The sequence below is a fragment of the Nestor notabilis genome, unplaced genomic scaffold (genome assembly GCF_000696875.1).
Source record: "Nestor notabilis isolate BGI_N333 unplaced genomic scaffold, ASM69687v1 scaffold8318, whole genome shotgun sequence".
Lineage (NCBI taxonomy): Eukaryota > Metazoa > Chordata > Aves > Psittaciformes > Psittacidae > Nestor > Nestor notabilis.
In genome coordinates, this window is record NW_009941434.1 from 3,537 (window position 1) to 25,561 (window position 22,025).

A 22,025-nucleotide genomic window follows, 5' to 3' on the forward strand; every position below is an offset into this window, starting at 1 on the left:
TGAAGATGATGAGGAAACTGCAATGTTGCTGCCCTCAGAGTTCCTGGAGTGTCTGTACAGCACGATCTGCAGTACACTGTAGAATGATTTAGGCTGGAAGGGATCCATGGAGGTCATCTGGTCCAACACACCGATAGCAGGGCCAACTTCGAAGCTGGATCAGGTTGCTCAGGGTCATCTGGGTTCTCAATATGTTTGAGAATGAAGATGTCACAGTCTCTGTGCAAATCATTTGATCAATCTCATTTGAACAAAAGTCTACTGTCTATTCCATTTCTCTTGCTCCAAACTGTAATCAGCAAAACATCAGTAATCTCAAAGACAAAATGTGTAAGACTAAAACATATTGCAAATATGGGAAATAAAGATACATTGTCTGTAAATTTATTTGAATAGTCTTTAGAGCAAAGTATCTAATCAGTCCAGAAGGATAATAGACTATAAAAGCCAAAACCCCACTTCTTGATGCAAAATTATTCATGTAGATTCTATTCATATTTGTTGTCAGCAGCAGAAAACCTGTCTGCCATGGACAGGCTTAATACCCAAGTGGTGCAACTCAAATGTGGTATGACTGAAAACAGATCTCAAGAAGCTCAATAACTGTACGGCACATCTATTTAGCAGGCATGACTAGAGTAAAAATTCTAAGATGAGATTTCTTAAAGGACTCATTTTAATGTCAGCCTCAAGTAGGATTTCTAAAATATACAAAAATCATTGTCTGCAGAAACAGTAAATATTGCAATTGGAGGGAAGTAGCCCACTGCTTATGCATATACATTTGCCTAGTCTCTAACCACAAAATTGTGTTTAATATCAACTGCATAACTGAGCTTGCTTCTGTAATACCTTCAGAAACTATGTTATGTACATGTGTATCAATAACCTATGCCAAAAGGCTTAAAATTTATATTGCCTACTTTCAGCAGTCTAAAAGATAGCCTAGATTTGTTTTCTAAACTGACTACTGTCAAAAGAGATGGGGTAGAGTGGTCTTGCGTATCTAAGGATGAAGTTTCACAAAGGTTTCATCCCTCTCCACTGATTATCTAACTTAGATTAGATACTAAATAATTAAGACTGCCTGCCTTAATTTCATCTGTTTGGGATATTTAGATTGCTGCATCTTTAAGGGGGAGAACAAGCCAAAAAAATCAGGGTGAGAAAATATACACAAGCACCAAATGGTTCTAAAGTGGTCAGCAGCTTAACCAGTATTTTTTTTCTAAGGATTCTGTAACAAATGCCTTTTATTTCTTTTAACAAAGCATTAACTTAGCCATGGCTTCAGAGTAAGTGAACACATGTATAGTAAGTTCAAATATTTAACTGATTACCAGACCAACGCACATACAAAAAGCATAATTTAATTATCATCATTTTGCAGTGAGTAAGCATTAACAATGAAATTTAACTGTCACAAGTGTTTATGAACATCTACAAGCCTAATACAAATATCCAAATTTTTAGTAAAGATCAGTCATTTAAAGTGTTACCAATAAGACGTTCAGTAACCCTGCATTAAATGGTAACGAGCCCTTTCTAGAAGAATATTAATTTATAGTCAGTCTTTCTAACAATTCTTTGTACAGTAAGAAAAAAAAAAAGGAAAAATCAGATTTGTGTTTTCCGGCTTCCCTTTCCCACCCAACCATCCACACATACTTTTGCTCTCAGACTGAGCTACTAGCCAATCAAACATGATGGCAAAAATCATCTCAACCAAAGGTCCAAGATCTCAGTTTTAGCATCCAGCTCAAACGCTCTTTGGGAATAAAATCCATGTTTTCTGTATAATGTGCAAAGTGCAAGTTTTCCCCAGTGCTGTCAGAAGTGTGTGCTGCTAAGAACTTCGCCACAGAATAGTAACAATTCGCCACAGTAACAATTAAGACTTTTCAATTTCCAATAGCTCTGGTTAGGGACAAATATTAGATGATGTGCACGGGAATGACAGATCAAGTGGGTTATATACCAGTGTTTATTAGGTCAGGTACTTCCTGATCTCATTAGGCCAAACCAATGTTTTTACTCAAGTTCTTCAGTTTCCTCTGTAAAAAGGTCAGCCAAATCTGCCACTGTCAGAACTGAGGCTTCTGACTGTTTCATGGAAGAGCTCGTGTGGCTGTGGGAAAAAATTGCATGCAGACATCAGAGAAGGAATCAACTTAAGTAATGTGCTGTTTATACTAAGGACAGAACATATGGTTCAGAGCCCATTAACTGTTCAGCCTGGAAGCTCAGCAGGAAAAAATACACGCACACTGGTCAGCTACTTCTTTTGCACATTTTGCGTAGGATACAAAGTCCATCTACTGTCCCTAGCAGTGGTCAACACCAAACACTGCAGAAGCAGCGGAACGTGGAATAATCCGCTTTGTGCTCTTAGCATTTAAGGGATTGGCTTCAACTTCAAAGCATAAGGTTTGATACTACTTTCAAAACACTAGCCCTCATTGGATCATTCAACCACTGTATTTCTATTTTAATCTTATACGAAAAGCAGTGTTAGTTTACAGATATAGAAACTGATTAAATTGTCCTTTCAAAACTAAAGCTGAAATCTTTCATAATGACAGCTAAAGATACGTGTAAACTTTTGGTCTCAACTTGTAACAGCCAAAACTGTAAAAAAATTAGTACTTTTCTTAAAGTAAGGCCTCTTCCTAGATTAGTTACGTATATACAATATAATCAAAAGGTACAAACCTCCTGTACTTTCTGCTTAAAGAATGTAAATACCACTTTTGTTCCACTCTCTGTCCATTATTGCTTATAGTTTTCAAAGGATAACCACAGTGAAAACCGCTTCCTGTGCCTGCACACCAGACTGATTCAGAAGCTAGCATCTGGACAACACTTGCACTCACTGCAAATCATCCAGTGTGACATAGCACTGACAGATCAGGTTTGTAGAATTTAGAAATAATGAAAGAAATGATTTATGTCCTATATTAGAGCTTATAACATATGCTGTTACTCCAGTGGCAGGCTTAGTAATTAGTCCATTAACTGCAATGCTTTTATACTAATGGAGGTAGATAAATTGCAAAAATAAGTCATAACATACAATTTATTAATTAATTTGGCTTTTACGAAATAAAATATACAAAACGTAACCAAAATATTCTCTGGTCAATTGAAATAAATACCTTAAGCTTCGAGTTACTGGAACCAGGTTAAAAGATCAACTTTTCCAGTCATAAAATGTTTTTGTCAATCAAAACATGGAAGGAGAACAGTTGAAGTTTATATACAAGATACGTGTACCTAACTGTCATAAAAGTGTGGTTGAAAACCGTCTTTTCATTTTCAGTGCAATAATGATGTTTTAAAAACATTCAACACGTACCTTCTATCTACTGTTTTCAGCATAGTCTGCATTCTCTCTTCTATTGTTGCTTTTATCAGGAACCGATGAACAATGGTAGATCTGAATGTGTTTAAAAAGAGAAAACAAGACCAGAAGTGAGCAGAAGTTATGCTGTTACTGTCAAAGTTTAAGACCACATTTTTGTCCCATACCAGTAAGAGTGCTGAAAAAACGCCCCTGTATTTTAAGAAAGAAATTTTACGAGGTAGTCACAGCTTCCACTGACATTTAAGGATGCCTAGTGCCTCCCAGAGCACACGCTTCCATGTGGCTGGATAGCATACTAAATGAATATAAGTTGTATTAACTAAAATCCAAATGCAGATGCTGGGCAAAGTTCTGCTTTCTGTGTCCCCACTATAAACAAACAGTCCTCAAGAGCCTGTCGTTTAAAGAAATTACTTAGGCCCACTGGTTGCATACAATGTTTATGCTGCATTGTCAAAAGTCAGTCCAAGAGACAGAGCTCAGTGTAATGCATAATTAAAGCTCATTCCCAGAGGTTTAACTATACTGTTCTTGAAGACGGCAAAATACTGTAATTTTTTTTTTTAGGTCAGTAATAGTAGTCAGTCAAGATGAAATTGTAAACACGGTAAAATGTAAAAACCAGAATGTCAATAAACATAAACCAAAATGAGAACTCCATTTATGAAATAAAATTTTTAAAAAAAGCTATAATAATAAAAGAAGTGTCAGGGACAAGGAAGTGAAATGGAAAAGAGTCAGCTCCAAAGATAAAAATGAAAAATCACTCCAGGTTCCCCAATATAAACATCTTTCAAGATATGAACTCTTGAAAGCGTTTGGATGGTTTTCAGATCTTAAATTGAAACTTTGGCAGGTAATATTACACTGAGGCATGCTGGGGGAATACTTTGTGACTCATAGGCAAAGCTCTACTCAAGAAAAAGAGGAGTAAATAAGAACTCAACTCAACTGGTTGTAGCTGTACCAGTGAAACTAAACAGAGTATATTCCCTCATGCTCACTGTACTTGGAAACAGCCCTTTGTGTAAGCCATGCTGAAGTCTTATTCTTCAGAACTACAGCACACATTCTTACTGGGTTTATTGCAAGGCTTTTGCCAGACCTTTATGTGCCAACATCATGTAAAATTACAATGCAGGCTGTTGCAATCAATCTTTCCTATGCCCTCAAAGTTAATTCAAAATCTTTACCAACACACCCAAATATCCACCAGTTCATAAACATTCTTTCACATACATGCTCATTCATGCCCTCTTGCTTTACCTCCATTTCCAGAACATAAACCCCACTATTATTCTGGAATAACAATATTCTAGAATTGATTCCAGTTATTTTTCTTCTTTATGTACAGGGTTTTTTACATTATTTTTTTCAATTTATATGAAATCTAAGGAAAACCATATATATTTTATCTGTTCAGGACAAGCTTTCCAAAACCTTTTTTAAATGTTCAGAACAACCCACGTAAAATCTACAACACTGAAGCAAAAGATACTCACTAATGTTTTCAAAAAGATCTAGATGGGGTGAGGGTAGAACTGTGATTTAAAAACTAATCCGTTCTAAAGAGTGTGTGCTATAAACTTCTTTCTGGAAAAACAAAACAAAACCACCATGCAAACAAAAAACCTCAACAAAAACCTCAACCCCCAAAAATTTACACAGTTCCTCATCTGGAGCTGGGAATGACCGGCTAGAAGGAGCCTCTCAAGGCAACTAGCAAGCGCTGTGCCTGAACTTAGCCACACATGACCTAAATAGTGAGTTGCTCAGACCTGCAAAGCTAAGACATTTCTGGACATGCTTACAAGCAGCACTTGTTGAAAACTAAGGTATCAATGACACACATAAAATAGGGCGCAGCTGAACAAGGTTATTCAGGATTTTGGACTCAAGAGCTTACACTTTTCCTAAATATCTGAATACAATTTGCTTCTGCATCTTACACCCATAGTACAAAAGAACTCCCTAAAATACATATTGTGTATTTTCAGCAAACTTTTTAATTTAATCGTTCTCTCCCTTACACAATCATTTTTAAGAACAGGAATCCTATGAGTACCCTCATTCCCATAATCAAGAAGTTCAGTGAACTAGATTTATTCTGAGTCTAATATTCAGTTCTATTATAGACTAGATCTAAACCACTAAACGCAATTTTAACTCTTACTTTGTCTGGCCGATACGATGTACTCTGCCAATAGCCTGTAGCTCATGTGCAGGATTCAGGATGGGTTCCACAAGCAGAACGTGAGTTGCTTCAATGATGTTGAGTCCATTGGAACCAGTGTGAAGAGGCAGCAGCAAAATATTGATGTTGGGATCATATTTAAATGCAGAGAGATTTTCCTAAAAGGCAAACATCACAGCAGCATGACAGAAGCTCCTCAGTAAAGACTGTGGGGGACATCTGTCAGCTACTATAGGCCCCAGTGACAATTTTGCAGCCTGACTGACCAAAGACTTGTCATCCCAGAACAGATATCCAACAGGTATCACGAAGGCAAGAACTTCCTGCAACACTGATCAGGGTGTCTTACCCTTAACATCCATGCCAATGCTTTTTTCTCAAAAGTGAATGCACTGTTTATCTCCCAAGGTTTGTGATGATGATTTTTAGAATTAATAAGCTAGAGATCAAAGCTTCTGCCAAACAAATTTGCTGCTCTTTCAATTTCTCAAATGAGGCAATGAAGTAAAAGGACCAAACTGACTTCTATGAACTGTAATTTTCCCCACTGAGACTAATTTTAAGAAAAATATTCTTTATGTACCTGAAATTTACTAATTCCATTGATCTGAGAAAAAACCATATTGTTGTCATACAAAGCTTTTGAAATTATGTCCAACACATCTTGCCACTGTAAAAACACAAAACACAGAAATACACAGTAAAAGTAACTCAATATTACTAACAGCTACGACAACTAAAATATGCTAATTAAATTCCCTAAGAGATAAAAATGCCTTTCAAAATACTAGAATTTGCAATTAACAAAAAAAGGCGGGGGGGGGGGGGGGGGGGGGCAGAGAAAAAGAGGGGGGGGGGGGGGGGGGGAAGGGAGATAGAGGGATGAGAAAAAGATTTGTGTGAACCGAATCTTTCATAAAACTAAATTAGAAACGTAATTAAAAAGATCGGCTTGAATACAAACTAGTAGCCATCACAAAACCAGTTCTACAATGTATCAAAAATATCTGAACATTACATTTAAAAATACCCAGAATTTCTAATGCTCCCATACAAATCAAAGTGTTTGCCCTTTAAAGAAACAAGCTTTTACATCTGTTGACTACCATCATTGTTCATGTCCCAGCTACATGAATTGCCCTACAAATTCTCAAAACAAACAAGTGGCTGTACAGAGTGATTCAACATTTTGGTAGCTAAACTAATTCCTGAAAATACTATGACCGCTTTAAACTCAGACACACACACAAAGACAAGATTTGTGGTGATTAATACCGTTGAGAATACTAAGGATTTAGCTCCTGGATCTTTAAACTGAATTCTCTTCAGTGTTCGGACCACAGCTTCCACTTTGGTGGAGTGACTTCCCTTTGAAAAGTTAAAGAAGAACATTAGTAAAGTAGGATATTAAATAATTCCTTCCATATTCATTACTTTATTAAATACTGTTATATTAGGATTCATACGTATCTTACACAAATGTAAAAATTAGCAAACTGGAGGAAGGGCAGGTTAAGTAGCAGTGAACTACTTTTATACCTTCCTTATAACACACCGCTATAGCATCAAAGGTGTATTACAGCGTGCACAGAACAGGGAAGAATGAAGCACCACACAGATACACCTGTCTAGTTCTGCATGAGGCAGAATGGATAGCCCAAGCAGTGCAGTTGTACCAAACACAACTGCAGTTGCCAGGTAGGCCTCCTGAGGTTTAGCTTACTGGCACAATCTTCAAAGAACCTACCAAACGCACATTTAAATTTCCCTCCCTTCTCACCTCTTGAAAGCTGGCAATGAAAAAAAACCTGAATGCTATTTCTGTTGCTTTTGATCCTCACTCTGGCAACACTAAACTTATGCTCAGTACTATGAAACTTGTTAATTATATTTAAAATAACAAGAAATTGTTAAACACAATTCTTGAAGGATTGTGGGCTGCAATGAAAACATCTTCATATTCTTCATTCAGAAGTATTTCAGCGCTTAATGAATCCAATACTACATTCTACTTCTTGACCACTTTGATTTCTGTCCTTCTCCCTTTCCCCTTACGTTGGCAAGAGGATTCTAAGAAAAAGTTCTTTAGTATCTCCCTCTATTTCCTTTAGTGCGCACTTCGTATTACAGCAATTTTACTTAATGTGTTTTTTTTAGGAAGCCCTAATTTAATTCCTTACTAGTTCTTACATGCATAGTAATTTCAAGCTGTGCTAGATTCAGCTGGACAGATATTGTTTTATTTCTGTCTGCACCTGTCCTCTGAACATTGAATTAACTATGTTGGCTTGCTACAATCGCAGATCAAATTTACTGGAGTTATGCTGCTTGCACAACTGGTGGGGAAAGATGTCAACAGTCTAAGCACAAGCTGGGAAACAATGCTGGACTGCCTGATCATTCATACATTATGTAGCTAAATGAATGCTCCAGAAATGCATGTAAAAGACTTTCTGCAGCCTGTTTTACCAAAGGTTGCAATATGCAGTACCATTTTATTTCCCAGGGTCTTCCACAGTGATTCCAACTCTGTCATAGACCTAGAAACAAACCAGCTTTTTTCATGTCTGTTGCACCTAGAAATTAACACTGTTTCTGAAAGTCAGAAAGACAATTAAAAATGCTTATGTCAGTAGGTGTTATGATCTGCAAGGATGAACAACACATTTGCATCCCTATGGCAGCTACCTGCCAATCATAACCACCTAAAGATCAAAAGACTACCTTTTGGTATTTCCTATATATTCCAGGTTCATTTATTTGCTTTTCTGATACCATTCATCTCTGATGCAGTAATGACAATTCTGGCTAATCTGCTCTGACTGTCACAGAATCATAGAATGGTTGGGTTGGAAGGAACCTTAAGGATCATCTAGTTCCACTGCCACTGCCACAGGCAGGACAGGACACCTTCCTTCCACACCAGGCTGCTCAAAGCCCCATCCAGCTCTGTCTTTTCCTCAGAGACTTTTCTGGACCTTACCATAGGTCCTATTTTTCCCTGCTATAAGAGGTAGTAGCTTTAGACACTACAATTAGTTGTTGGTTTTTCCATCCTTCAGACTTCTTGTGACTCAGGTGTTACAAATGTGACTTTGAAGAAAAGAACAGCACCATGATCAAAATGGTTACAGTCTTTCTGCTCTGTTTTTTAAACAAGGTAACTAAGTGTGCAAAGTTCTTCATACCTTTGGTTCAGAGCACACAAAAAAATTCAATTTCATTCTCAGTATTTATGGAGAGATGAAACTGTTAGAAGCCCCTTTGCTATTATGAATTCTTGGTTTTCAGTCTGTCTTAAAAAACAATGTTACTCCATACACCTTGAGTTTGTAATTTTGTTGAATATCTAGATATTTATGAACAGATTAGCTAGTCCTAATTCATTATGGAACAGCACACACTGGAATCAGAACTTCCCTCTAACAAACAATTCCTGTCTCAGATGACAGGCTGGCAATGCCCACAGTAACACTGACCAGACACTGGAAGCTTTTACAGAACCAAAATATGCAGGGATGCCAGTAATCTCTCTCTCAGTATGAAATGCTCCCTTTTACAGTAGTCCTTCTGCATCTATGGCACTTAACATGGCTAGTGGTGGTAAAATAAGGGACAAGATGTATATGACAAAACAGAAAAAGAAAAGACAAAAGAGAGGGACAACACTGAAAGAGAACAGAGGGACTCAGAAAGTTCAGATGAAAATACAAACACTGAATAAGTCACGCAATTTTCATGTTGCAAGATATTAATCTTAACCACAACATTCTGTAGAAACCGTAATAAGTTATTCTTTGTTAACTGTCCTTAAAGGAATATGAGATAGAAATTTTTAACAGTGCTTCTTGTTTTGATAGCACATACAGAGAAGTTACAGTATGAATTTTTAATTTTTCATGAAATAAGAATCCACCTTGCCCAAGATGACACAGGAATTCATAGAGTTCATATTTTTGCTTTGCCCTAAGCTTCTGATGCAGAAATACTTTGATAAAACACTACAACTCTCCACACAGGACAGTAGGTACAATGTTCCTTCTGTGTTTTATTTATGAATTTAGTTATTTATTTTGTAATGTAATTTATGAAACATATTTAAAATGTCGTAGAAACAAGGTGATATCTCTAAAACCTGAGAAAATAATCCGTAAAAAACACCTATGAAGCAAGGTCCCAATAACTAGCACTTCAAAAATACAGCCTATTTACTCCCCCTGGTGCCACATGCTGTCAACTACTTCAAATCTAACCATCTGAGTTAAAAAGCATCTACTCATGAAACGGAATTCAGTTGTCCAGAGAGGCTGACATAACTAGTGTGAACAGCTATGTGGTAGCACTGACTTCAGACAGTTCTGTCATTCTGGGAGATGCTGTCTCTTCCTCCATCCCACCTTCAATCCAATGAAAACCCCCTGTTACCAAAAAAAGTAGATGAAACAGTGCAATTAGGACTGACTTCCTATACATTTGTGTCTACAGGTTCATTAACTTTTGTCATTAGGAAGGCACACCAGTTACAAATAAAGTTTTCCTCAAAGACCTGACCTTTAAAATATCTTTTTTAGTAAGGGGAAAGTCAAGCCATGGTATTTTGTGAAGTAGGAGACACGCTTCATGTGTATGGCTATTTCAATGATACTTGCAGAAAGTTAATTACCTTTGAAGCTCAAACTCTCTGTCAAGCTGTTTGAAATGATCTAATGGGCTTCTAAATTAATGGAGAAATCTAATATTGTTCAGTGAAAACACCTGGTCTCATCAGAAAGCCAGGCTAAAAGGAGTAAACACAGAAAATCACTGTGGAAAATACAGCTACCACTCTTCAACAGAGCTGCACATTGGCAGTGTAAAGCCTTGAGAAAGAAATTGCCCAGGCAGGGAGCTGTTTTAAGACCAAAAGTCACTCTTTACTCAACAACCATCTTGTCAATAGGTATCTGTATCCAGTAAGTGAGGCTTTAATCAAATACTAACAGGTTTAAAATGCAGATAGGCAAGATGCACTAACAAAAAACCCCACCCTCATCACCTGCATATAAACAGCATTTAATTCTACCCAGTGTCAAATGCTTAAAGAAAAAATTTGTAACTAAAGCTCAGCAAAAGCTGTACCCCCCCAACCCCAAGAAAGCATTACTTTAACAGGTGTGAAATTTTGTAATCCATCCTTTTCTCAGGCACATTAAAAGAGCAGGTGTTAAAAGTTATCCTCTTTCACACTGTTTTCCATTCATGTTTTGTTTCCGAAACTATTAAAAGTTATGAAAAGGGTAAGTTAAAAAAAACCCTAAACCAACCAAACAAAAAAACTTGCTTGACAGAAAGAAGTGTATCCTTCCTTGGGGATGGATGCAAACCCACTGATTACACTATAAGAAAGGCATACATACACCACATACACATCTTTCAGAAGAAAAAGAACTGTATCCATTATAAACACAAATAATAAAAGTGAACCTATTTATAAAACTATACAGTGAATCTGTGTGCCTAAATGCAGTGTGCCACATGGATCACAAATACACACTGCTAAAAACTTGGGCCACAAAGCTCAAACAAACAATGTACCTTTACAGGAATATCATCTTCCTGATTTGCCGTTTCTGCAGTGAAGACATAGGATATTTCTTTATGGGATGTTGTCTGCCTGCAAATGGCACATTTAATTGAGCTCCGGCGGGTGCCAACGCTGTACTGTTCTATGATGATAGCTGTACACTCGTTACAAAAACAATGTCCACATGTCAGCACTGCCCACTGTGCAGGGAATTAAACAAACACCATGGAGTATCAATTTTGGATCAATACAAAAGAAAACCAGTATACTAATACATGATAAATTACATTTTCATAGAAACATTACTTTACGTACACAAAATTCACAGAATCATTTTAGGATTTTTAGCACTCCAGCTGCTAAAAAGCTTCAAAGTTTTCCAGCACAGAAAGATTCATGATCCCTTGAAATTCTGTGCATTTATTACTCATTTCTTGCATTTGCCCAGTTTTAAACTTGAGGAAAGTAATTTCTATGAATGACGATTCTTAATGTATAGATTAAGTATTTACACGATTTTTAAAAGAATTACACAAATGTTTGTATCGGTCTTCTGCAAAAGTCTATCTATTCATACTAAATCAGCCTTTATTAGGAGTCCTCAAGAAAGTTAATCTTTACCTGTTGTTAAATTCTAGACTACATCTTTGGATTCAAGAAGAAATAAGATTTTAAACAGAGAGGCTTAATACTCTTTTGAGAGAATGCATTAGAAACAAAAGATTGCATTGCAGAAGCTGTTCTTCATTTGCAGGCCTAGAACATATACGTGTCAGCTGTGACCTTCCAACTGACTCAGACCTAGGTAGAGACGTTCTGAAAACAAAAGACACTAACTAAAGTTTTTACCTGTTTTCCCAGTTGACGTGCACAGATCGGACACGGTTCAGGGTTAACTCCTCCAGTGGTTTTATCCTGAGACTATAAGTAGAAAATAAATATAAACTTTGTATTTCAATACTAAAATTATTCTATATTTGAAATAAGCTTCTGAAAAATAAATAATGAAGTCCTTAAAAAAACCCCAACAAACTGTGTAAGCAAATTAAACAACATCATTAATTAATAAATAAGTCTATCCGGAGGTGTTAAAAAAATATGTAATTAATGATAAGTAAAAGAAGCACTGTTCATACTGCAGTCCTTCAGATACTACACCTTTGACAACTCCTAGTAACATTCACATTGTTGTAAAAACATTTAAATATACTTAATCATGCTTAACTACGCCTAGTTAAGCATAACTGTACTTAAACACTATGATTAAAATCATTTGTAATACATGGGGTTTGTTTGGGTTTGGTTTATTTTTTTACACTTATTTAACCTACAGACCTGCTTGTCCTTCTGTTTAAGGTAAGCTCTTTGTAAAATAGCAAGGGTACACTGAGATATACATCGTTTTACAAGGCTTCTACTAAGCATGGCCCTGTTAGTTTTAGTGGAAATTTTAACCATCTAAAACTAGTTCATAGTTTTATAACTGTGTAATTAAGCAAATAGCCAAAATATATAATGTAATAAATAACTTTGTAACTACACAGTAATGCAAAGAACACCACACTGAATTTCAACATGTAATGAGTCTTTACAGAAAACATATTTTCTTTAAAAATATAAGTTTTAAATAAAAATGAAAATAATGGTAGGTTTCTTGTACTAGGTAAATAAGAGTACATCACATAGGTAAAGACCAAGGACCCATAAGCCTTACTTTCTCCAGATTAGTGAGATACAGAAGTTGTCCTAATTTCTTTTGAAGCTGTGATTTGGCAACTGCTTTGTCATTCAAAAGTTTCACTCGATTTTGCTCTACCTATGAAAACAGCATGAAAGATGCATTAAAAGAAGAAAAAAACCAAAGAAAATAAAAAGTTTGACAATAAGGCTTAAATTAATTTTTTGGCAAAATCCAACTGAATAATTTACTGGGGACAGACAGAAGAACAGCTCATGCTGTAAATTTAAGATGGTCTTCTCCCCAAGCAAACTTATCTATTCCTTTCCTGTACGCATTACGAACACAGCACTGAGAATGGGCTGAGACCCAGGAGGTACACGGACTTGCTCGTTTGTTTCATTTGTATTACTGGTTCTTCCCAGAGACAAAACCAATTTAAAATAACTTATTACTATGAAAGTTCCTTTCAAATTTAATTCAATTTATCATCTATCTGCTTACAGATAAACAGAACCTAGATTCTACTGCTGGTTCCAAAAACAACGTGTAAGAAATGATTAATTACTTTCTTTATACTTCTTAGAAGCTTTCGCTTTTCATTTAACCTATAAAAAGATAGAAACATCAAGCTGACTGCTTTTTAGATGAATTACAGTTGGCAGTGGTGTAGCTATTAATACTGCAGAAGAGGCAAGTGTCTGAAGGACGAAGGCCAAAGTGTTTATTTTATTGTTGCAAATACATAAATCTTTGACTTTGTTAAACATTTGTTAAGCAAAGTGATACATTTTAAAAACTGCTTTAATACACAGATTAAATATTTTCCTACAGAAAGAAAGAAATGAAGCATTTTTATCTAACGCTGAATCTCACTGAAAAAAAGCACAAAATGTTTCTATTGAAAACATATGGTGTTTCTATCGAAAATTACTAGTGGAAAAAACCTGCAAAACATTAGGAGGTTAAATCAACCCAGCATTTTCTCTATATTCATGAACAGAAAATTTCTCAGAAATTCCAAGATACTTAAAAAAGATTTGCCTTTTAGGCTTCCACTCTGTTTTTTAGCTCCTTATGGGAAGTAACAGTATAGGTAAGAAAACAAGTCAACTTAATTTTCCACCAACTTGGAAAACTGGCCAGTTGTAAAAGTCCCAGAGCCATTCACCTGCTCTTACAACAGTCTTACTCGCCACTCTTACAGTCAAAAGGCTGACAAAAACACGTCAAGGTAAGAGTTACAAGCTCAAAGATACCCATATACTGAATGTAGAAATAGGCAGGAACTCTCTACTCCACAATGGCTTTCTGAAATGGAAACAGAGGCATATTGCAGACCTTACACATAGATTCAGATACAGATTTTATTTTTGTAGGATTTAGGTTCTTTCAGAAAAAAAGATGTCTTTCTGTCAAGTACTTTACCTCATGTGGTTCTATGATGTGGAGAACTGGTGGATTTGGTTTTGGCTCATCAGGATGACGTACTCTTAGCCGTTCTGTAGCCATTGCCAGTTCATCAATAGCAGAGACATGATCCCTAAGTACCATCCAATATTCATGAAGTAACTGTAAGAAAAGCGCAAACAAACTAGTAGCAGAACTGAGCTGAGCTTTCTTTTTGGCTCTGCCATACAACATACAAGAGATTGTCTTGCCTGCTTTCTTTTCCAGCCTTTCTTTATGAACAACCATAAAAAGCTGTCTCTCATTGCTTCTACAAGTACTACAATAACTAATCCAACTAAAAGTTCAGAAAGAAAATGCCTTGCAAGACTAAGCAAGTGCTGGATAACATAAGGAAAAAAGACTAAGCAATTTTAAATAGCTAGATGTTATAGCACAAAGGCTGTTTCTTAAAGATGAAGTATGTTTTAAAGAAATGTTAACAGTTTGAGTGGTCTTCTTAAAGGCCCAGACAAGCACAAGGTGAAGATAACAGCAGATTCAATTCTACCAACACAATGTAAATTCTGGCTTTCTACAAAAGAAATGGCAATAACTGGCAACGTACTATACATATAAGCTGACATTATTTTAAAATTACCAATAATATTGTAAAATATTTCTTCCCAAGCTTTCCACTATTTACATATTTTATAAAAAAAAAAACCACATAATCTTCAGTGATCTTACTGGAATTCTAAGACCTTTTGCAAATGCCAAAACTTACTAGTTGTTGATTTCTGATTTTTCAGTTGCAGAGATATTTCTAAACACTCAGTTGCTGAGGGGCATGCTGGTTGATGTTTGGGGTTTTTCTTTTAGCTGAAGAAAGACTACTGAAGCATTTGTTTTTAACTAAGCCTAGATTACAAACATAAAGTTACTGTGTATCAAACCTGGCATATAGGATAAGGACAGAGAATAAGCTGAAAGGAGTTTAGTCCCCCAAGACTAAGGAAACTAAACTGGACTAAGGGAGAAACTAAGCAAAATATACTTCAGCTAAAAAAAACCAAAAACAAAACACCACAAACAAAATGACAACAACCCAACATTCAAACAAAAACTAACAACAAAAAAACCCAGCTTGTTTTAGATTTAAGGGTTATTTTACAGAATATCATCCCTGTAGCTCAATCTAGATTAGAGTAGTATCGACAATTGAATTAGCATTTCTAAGTCACCACAGATGGAATCATTTTGGCACTATTTTAATTGTCATTGTCCTATTAGTCCCAAATCTGTTTCCTAAGGTAAAAGGACATGAAGAGACCATGCTCTTTCTTGCAGCAGAAAATTCCCAACACATAGCAATGCCTTGGTAACTAGTTACTTTACATCCTCCTTCTTTTGCGAACTGCTACAAGCCAAGGACATAAAATGATGAAGCATGAGAACAGCTAGGGTCAGTATTCTCCAGTGAGCATTTTGGTGCCATAAACAAATGACCTGACTTTGTGAGAGTGGCACAACTTTATTAGATGTTTAACAACTTTACCAAATACCTAAATGACTGAGATGTCATTTTGTTTCAAAGCGTTTTGCACTGTGTTACTCTGTAACGTAGTAACTTTTTTTAAGGCAGTGCCAGATTCTCACTCTTAAGTAGTGCTACCAGCTTGAGAAAAGCAGGTATCAGAAACAAAGTTTTCGGGGGAAAAAAACCCCCCACAACAAACCAACAAAAAAACCCCACACAAACCCAAACCCCCTGACGGAATTCCATTTAGTTAATCCAAGATACATAAAGTAAATAACTTTCTAAAGTATCTTCTCTTCTTCTATGGACTAAGTCTAATAACAAATGTTAAAATTCTTGGATAGCATACTTTACAAGAAATACCTTCGCTTTTTCAAAACCTCCTAGGAAAAAGCAACTGACAATTTTGTAGAATCATGAAACCAAAACAGGGAATATGAGTCAAATAAACCTGGCACTAGCACACCAACTGTGCTCTGCTGAAGCTGAAGTCGTGTTAATTAAAAATGAGAAGAAGCATTCAAGAGGAAACACTTTGATTACACCCTAGGTTGTAAGACAGGATGAGATTAAGCAATTCCCCCTTCTCCATAACTTGCATGTACTCACTGCAAGGAGACACAGATACACAAGGATGCATAAAGGAAAGTGACAGTATACTTCTGCAGGGCTCTGATCCAAACAACAGGAGACTAATTATTTCAGGTTACACTGTGTAGTAAACAAGATCCAGGAAATAAAGCAACAGTGAAAGGACACCTGTAGCTAGTGCAAGACTGAAGGTAAACTGAATTACAGAATTGACCAATGTTCAATTAGCTGAGTCTTGCTACATTCCGATTTAACTAAACACATTTAATTATATCTGTATACTGTCTTCCTAGATGTAATTACAATAATTACTAATTTGCTTAGTAGCCAGTATAGCTTTTAGAAACTCTTATATCATATTTAAACCGCTTTAAATCAAATCCTGTAATAAACACTATGAAAAAGTTTTGTGTTAAGCAAACCCTAATTTCAGGAACACAACCTAGATTTGTTCCTATTCAGCTTCAGTTTGTTTATATTATATTAAATGGACCTCACAGCTCTTTCAGCACCATCTCATTTTCTGTACCTTATATTCCTTTTTCCATGCTTCAAAGAGTTCCAGAAATATGCTGCCTTCTTCAGTTAGCTTAGCATCCATTCGGTGAGCTTTGGCAAAGGAGAGAATAGCCTTCAAGGCACGTTCAGTTTCACTGGTTGCCCACAGTCCTCTGCTTGTAGTGGGTAAACGGTCATCGACGAGCCCTTCTTCATCTTCTATCATCTCCTCAAATATTGCCATTTGGCCTTTGACACTTAAAAACAAACCCAACATGATACTTACCACTGATTTTGTCCTTGCACTTTTTATTTCTACTTACCCATCATATATTTCAGCCTTGTAATATTTGATTAAAGGATAAGGCAAACCAAACAAATATAAACAGCTGTTTTACCTGATATCGCAAAAGCTTCCTTTGAACACAGTGACCCAAGTAACGGCAATGAAATCACTGTACAGGCCACTGTCAGCTCAAAATCATCAATACCTTTTGTAAAGGCTTACACACCTTAATTATCTTTCAGTAGCTATTAATGATTAATGTCAACATTTATTTAAAAAAAATGCAATTCTGACTTCTTTAATCAGCAAGAGTTGTAATTAAACTCCAATGCAAAATTTGCCGAACACTGCACCATTTAAGAACACTACAGCCTCCCAGTTCCCTCCTTGGCAAATAATGCTGATTCAGAAACACACTGACATTTCCTAACGCTTCCAACAATCACTAGGCAACAGAGCTCTCACTGGTAAAGACTTCCAAATGTTTTCTCAGTGACCTCAAGGTTTTTAAATCCAATTTTGACATTGTGAGGGATATGAGAGATAAAAGTCAAAAGAGAAAGCATATGGAGGGCTGTAATCTATGCATCTCAGTCCTGTCCACTATGGACACCTCTCTCAGGTGCTGGTGCAAACTTCCTTTCATCTCACAGCTGATTTCCTATCTGAAATCTCCTCTCCCATTGTAGCTTTAGTTTTTGTTACTTTATGAATCATATAGAATTAAAAAAAAATAATAATGTATGTATTATTAGTATGGTATTATACCACTTGCAACTGTACTGCAACTAAATATTTGCACAAATAGGAATACACATCTAATTAGCACCGTTGTACAGAAACTTTCTGAACGCGTCAATACTTCATTGAAAATGTATGGTCATATTGTAACAATTTGAGAAAATGTGGCATGTACTGGTCCCTTGTACACAACTTTTTAAAATTAAATTTACATAGAAAATTAAACCTGATGAATAAAGTTGCTATTAAGGCCATTGGCAAGAAGTTGCTGTAATTTTTTCATAATTTATCTCAGAAAACTTAAAAGTAGAAAATACAAAACAATCTAAATTCCACTTCTTTTTATAGTGAGAAGTTTATAAAGCTATGAACTTACGTTTGAGAAAAGAGCTTCGACTCGTATTCTGTGAACAACTCGTCAGCCTTACAGAAGACACAGCTGCAATAGAGAAGATTGAAAACACTTAGAAGAAAGCACTCAGAATTTAAGCAGAAACCAAAGTAGTTCCTGTAATTCCCTATTCCAACACATACAACCACACAAAGTCTTTAAAAAAACCCCATAATGTAACACTTTTATGTACATTCAATATACTAACTGACAGGAAAAGATTTTCTAAGAATAAAACCAAAGTAAGGTCATAACTCTCAACAAATGCATCTGTGATATCTGTGTGCGTACAAACCCTGAGTACAGAATAAAGACTTTAATCTCTTATTTCAAAGAGAAAGGAGAATTTAATAACACACTTCTAAAGTATATTTTCTATTTTCAAGACGTACTTGTTAAGTGGAAGTCTAACAGGTCGCAAATGGCAGATAGTGGCAGCCTCAATAACCTGCTTAGAGGGTGGGCCTTCTAAGTTTTTCACAGCTTCTCTTACAATCTTCTGGAACTTCTTCACTTCATCCAGCTGGGTTGTGAGCAGGTATTGAAGGCCTCTGCAGTCACGGAATCTGATTTAAAGAAAAAAGGAACTAATTGCACACTGAGTCACTGAATTCAAACTTCATTCAGTATTTTGAAGTAGAAGAGAAACAGCTCACAGCAATCCAGGACAATGTATAAATTTAATATCATAAGCAAATGCTTATTATTACTACATGTAATGCTGTTAGAATCATTCATTTGAATCCCCTGAGGTGATGCCTGGTATTTGCAGAATAGAAAGACTTCTTCCAAGATTTGAGAGATGCAACTGAGTACTAGCAGTCAACACAAGCCTGCAACATTCTGGTTCACAAGACAAATCCACTAAACAACTGCACATACTCATCGTCTTATTTGCATCTGTTGGCTACCAAACTAATTTTTAATGCACCTATGCAATTCGTGGCAGACACATGCACTGCCCACAGAAATACACTGCATTTTGCAAGTTAGCTTTCAAAGTTAAAATTATTAAATGGACATAACAGTGAACTATTCTCCTAAAATCTTGCTGGCTGTCATGACCGGAGTCATGAGCACCAGTTAAGCACTTCCCATATCGTATTCTTCCTGCGGGCAGAGGTACCCACTGAGAGTGCACCATTCATACAAGGTCATTCATGCATTCACGTACAAGACAATATATTACAAGAATGTGGTTTCCATTCCAGTATGGAAAATCTGGTCCGCATGTTGGTCCCTTTTGTGAAGTGTGAAAAAAAAGCAGCACAGGTTTAACACCACTACTAAAGACTGGCATTTAATATGACCTGCTTAAGCAGTATGTATTTTAAAATAAAAGACAATTTTGCCTAACCAGGTAGTCTGAAAATACATGTAAATTTCATTCACAGGTCTGTTGTTACTACTATCAGTTGCCATATATTCCAGATTTTTATAAATCTTCCACACCATACCCTGGATTAACCATCTCTAACACTCAGCTACGGATTAGCATTTGTTGCTTCCACCATTGACCGATAACACTTCCCAAGACACTGGTTTTTAACTTTTTAATTGCATATGCTAAAATAAATTAAATAGGAAGCAAGTTTTATCCTTATTCTATAGAAGAAACAACTGAGTCACAAATAGCTTTGAGAAGATCCCCCCTGAACTGCTGAATAGTCCCAGCTCTTTCAGCCTCTGCTTGTATGAGAGATGCTTCAGTCCTTTTCAACATCATCTTGGTCCTTTGTTGGGCTCTCTCCAGTATGTCCTTGTTTCTCTTGTACTGGAGAGCCCAGAACTGGACAGAGAACTCCAGGTGTGGCCTCACAGCACTAAGTAGACAGAAACGATCACCTCCCTCAACCTGCTGGCAATCTTTTTGTCTAATGCAGTCCAGCATACCATAAGCCTTCTTTGCCACAAGGACAAATAGATGGCTCTTGGTCAACTTGGCATTCCCCAGAACCCCAAGCAAAGCTACTTTCCAGCTGGATGGCCCCCAATATCCATTTTAACAGACAGAATTTCCTTCTTCCTTCTCAGCATAATTTGGGATTGTAGTAACAAAGGAGTCATAGTGGAGTGTGTGTCTTTATATAATTGATTAAAATCTGTGCATACTTTAAGTATTTAAATTTCTGCACACATCCACATTTTATACATGACATATTCATACATATGTTTGTGCATTTAAATAAGTTTTATTATGTGTATTATATATATGCATATAACTAAAACATGATTTAGAAAGATTTTATTTAAGAGCAAACGGATTGTTCATGTATCAGAAAACTGCCTGAAGTTAAACTGTGAGAGCACTCTCCTTCCTGTGTCTCCCTTTTCTGTGATGAACTTAAGGAGCTGGAGCACAGAACATACAAAAGGGGGGTGGGAGAAAAGGGTTTATTCAACCTTAAAATCAGATTGCTCAGGGGAGACCTTATTGCTTTCTACATCTATCCAACTGGAAGGAACAGAGAAGACCGAGCCAAACTTTTCCCAAAGGCATGTGACAGAAGGACAAGAGACTGAAATGCAACACAGGAAATATTAACTAAATAGAAGCATTTTTAATTCTTTTTTCCACCAAGTAGGTTGAATACTGGAACAGATTTCACCTAGAGGCTATGAAATAAAATTGCCCTCCTTGGTGATACCCTGAACTTAACAGGACAATTTCCTGTGCAACCTAATTGGGCTTAATCTCTGAGCATGGGCTGGGGAATGGTCTAAGTGACCTCCAGAAGTACCTTCCCATCCATTATTCTGTAACAGCACACAACAGTGGTACTGCTGTCTCTAACAAAGCCAAGCCACAATTCTCTACTCAGAAGAACAATGATGCTATTTTATGGTGCTGCATAAGGATTTTCTGATATTGCCTGTCTACTTTCCATTTAAGCAAGGCAGTTTCTTTTAGAGGTTACTCAATTTTAACACAAACAACTTGGAATCTTTCTTGCTCAGCAGTTGCATGAATACAGAAGACTGTAAAACCACAGTAGGTAATACAAAGGAACATTTAAAAGAATATTTTTCTAAAAGAAAATTTTAATTCTCCTGCTTTTCTTTCCAAGTTTGCTTTTCTTCAATCTAGCTATGTTTTCGGGGGGACTTTTTTTTGAAGTTTAATTGCAGCCCAGATGCTCTAAAGCAAAAATGCCTGCTATTTAATTGCAACTGTTAGCACAAACTGATAAGAGGACTTGAGCAGACTTAACTGTATTCATTAGCCTATTTTAGCTATTCTCTTACTTCTCTGCCATGGAGAGTTTATTAATCTGCTGTTTGTAGTTGCATGTTATTTCATTTTGCACACGTTGAACAAGCTCCTCATCGATGGCATACTGTATTGCTGTCTGGATAACATCCAACCACCAAGGAGAACCTGAATGTATCTGTATGCAAAAGAACAGATTTATCCATAAACATTCAACAACAACTAATTTACTCATTTCAGTAGAGGCATATACTGCTCTTCAGGTCACACTCAAACAAAAACTAGTATATTTCATGGAAAGTGGAAGACGAGAGTATGCTTAAAAAAGTATTTCTTCTCCTGTTTAAGTGAACACATGATTAAGAAATATTCTACGTTTTCTACTGCTGCACCTTCAAATTGCTTTAGTAGAGTCAGATTCACCAAGGCCATCTTCACAGAATAGCCACATAGAGATACTGTAATCAAAAAGTTTCCTCTTTCTCTCTCTCAAGAAGAGACGAAAGGATCTTTTAATCAGAGAAAGCAAGTTCTCTGTGCGATTAATAAAGCAACACTGAAGTGACCTTATAATTTTCA

The 22,025-nt window shown here is 36.3% G+C and overlaps 1 protein-coding gene across 1 annotated transcript in view; it reads right to left on the reverse strand.

Moving 5' to 3' along the window:
• Nucleotides 1-1,912: 1,912 nt before the first annotated feature.
• SHPRH (SNF2 histone linker PHD RING helicase, E3 ubiquitin protein ligase) overlaps nucleotides 1,913-22,025 on the reverse strand; it is a gene marked incomplete at its 5' end in the record, with an annotated part of 38,567 nt that continues 18,454 nt past the window's right edge. Inside the window, 13 exons of the mRNA XM_010020879.1 lie at nucleotides 1,913-2,128; nucleotides 3,356-3,436; nucleotides 5,538-5,716; nucleotides 6,142-6,228; nucleotides 6,834-6,926; nucleotides 11,133-11,321; nucleotides 11,971-12,042; nucleotides 12,836-12,937; nucleotides 14,228-14,371; nucleotides 16,849-17,074; nucleotides 18,221-18,283; nucleotides 18,628-18,801; nucleotides 21,482-21,624. Of these exons, the coding sequence (XP_010019181.1) occupies nucleotides 2,032-2,128; nucleotides 3,356-3,436; nucleotides 5,538-5,716; nucleotides 6,142-6,228; nucleotides 6,834-6,926; nucleotides 11,133-11,321; nucleotides 11,971-12,042; nucleotides 12,836-12,937; nucleotides 14,228-14,371; nucleotides 16,849-17,074; nucleotides 18,221-18,283; nucleotides 18,628-18,801; nucleotides 21,482-21,624 (1,650 nt within the window). The remainder of the gene's footprint in view (nucleotides 2,129-3,355; nucleotides 3,437-5,537; nucleotides 5,717-6,141; nucleotides 6,229-6,833; nucleotides 6,927-11,132; nucleotides 11,322-11,970; nucleotides 12,043-12,835; nucleotides 12,938-14,227; nucleotides 14,372-16,848; nucleotides 17,075-18,220; nucleotides 18,284-18,627; nucleotides 18,802-21,481; nucleotides 21,625-22,025) is intronic.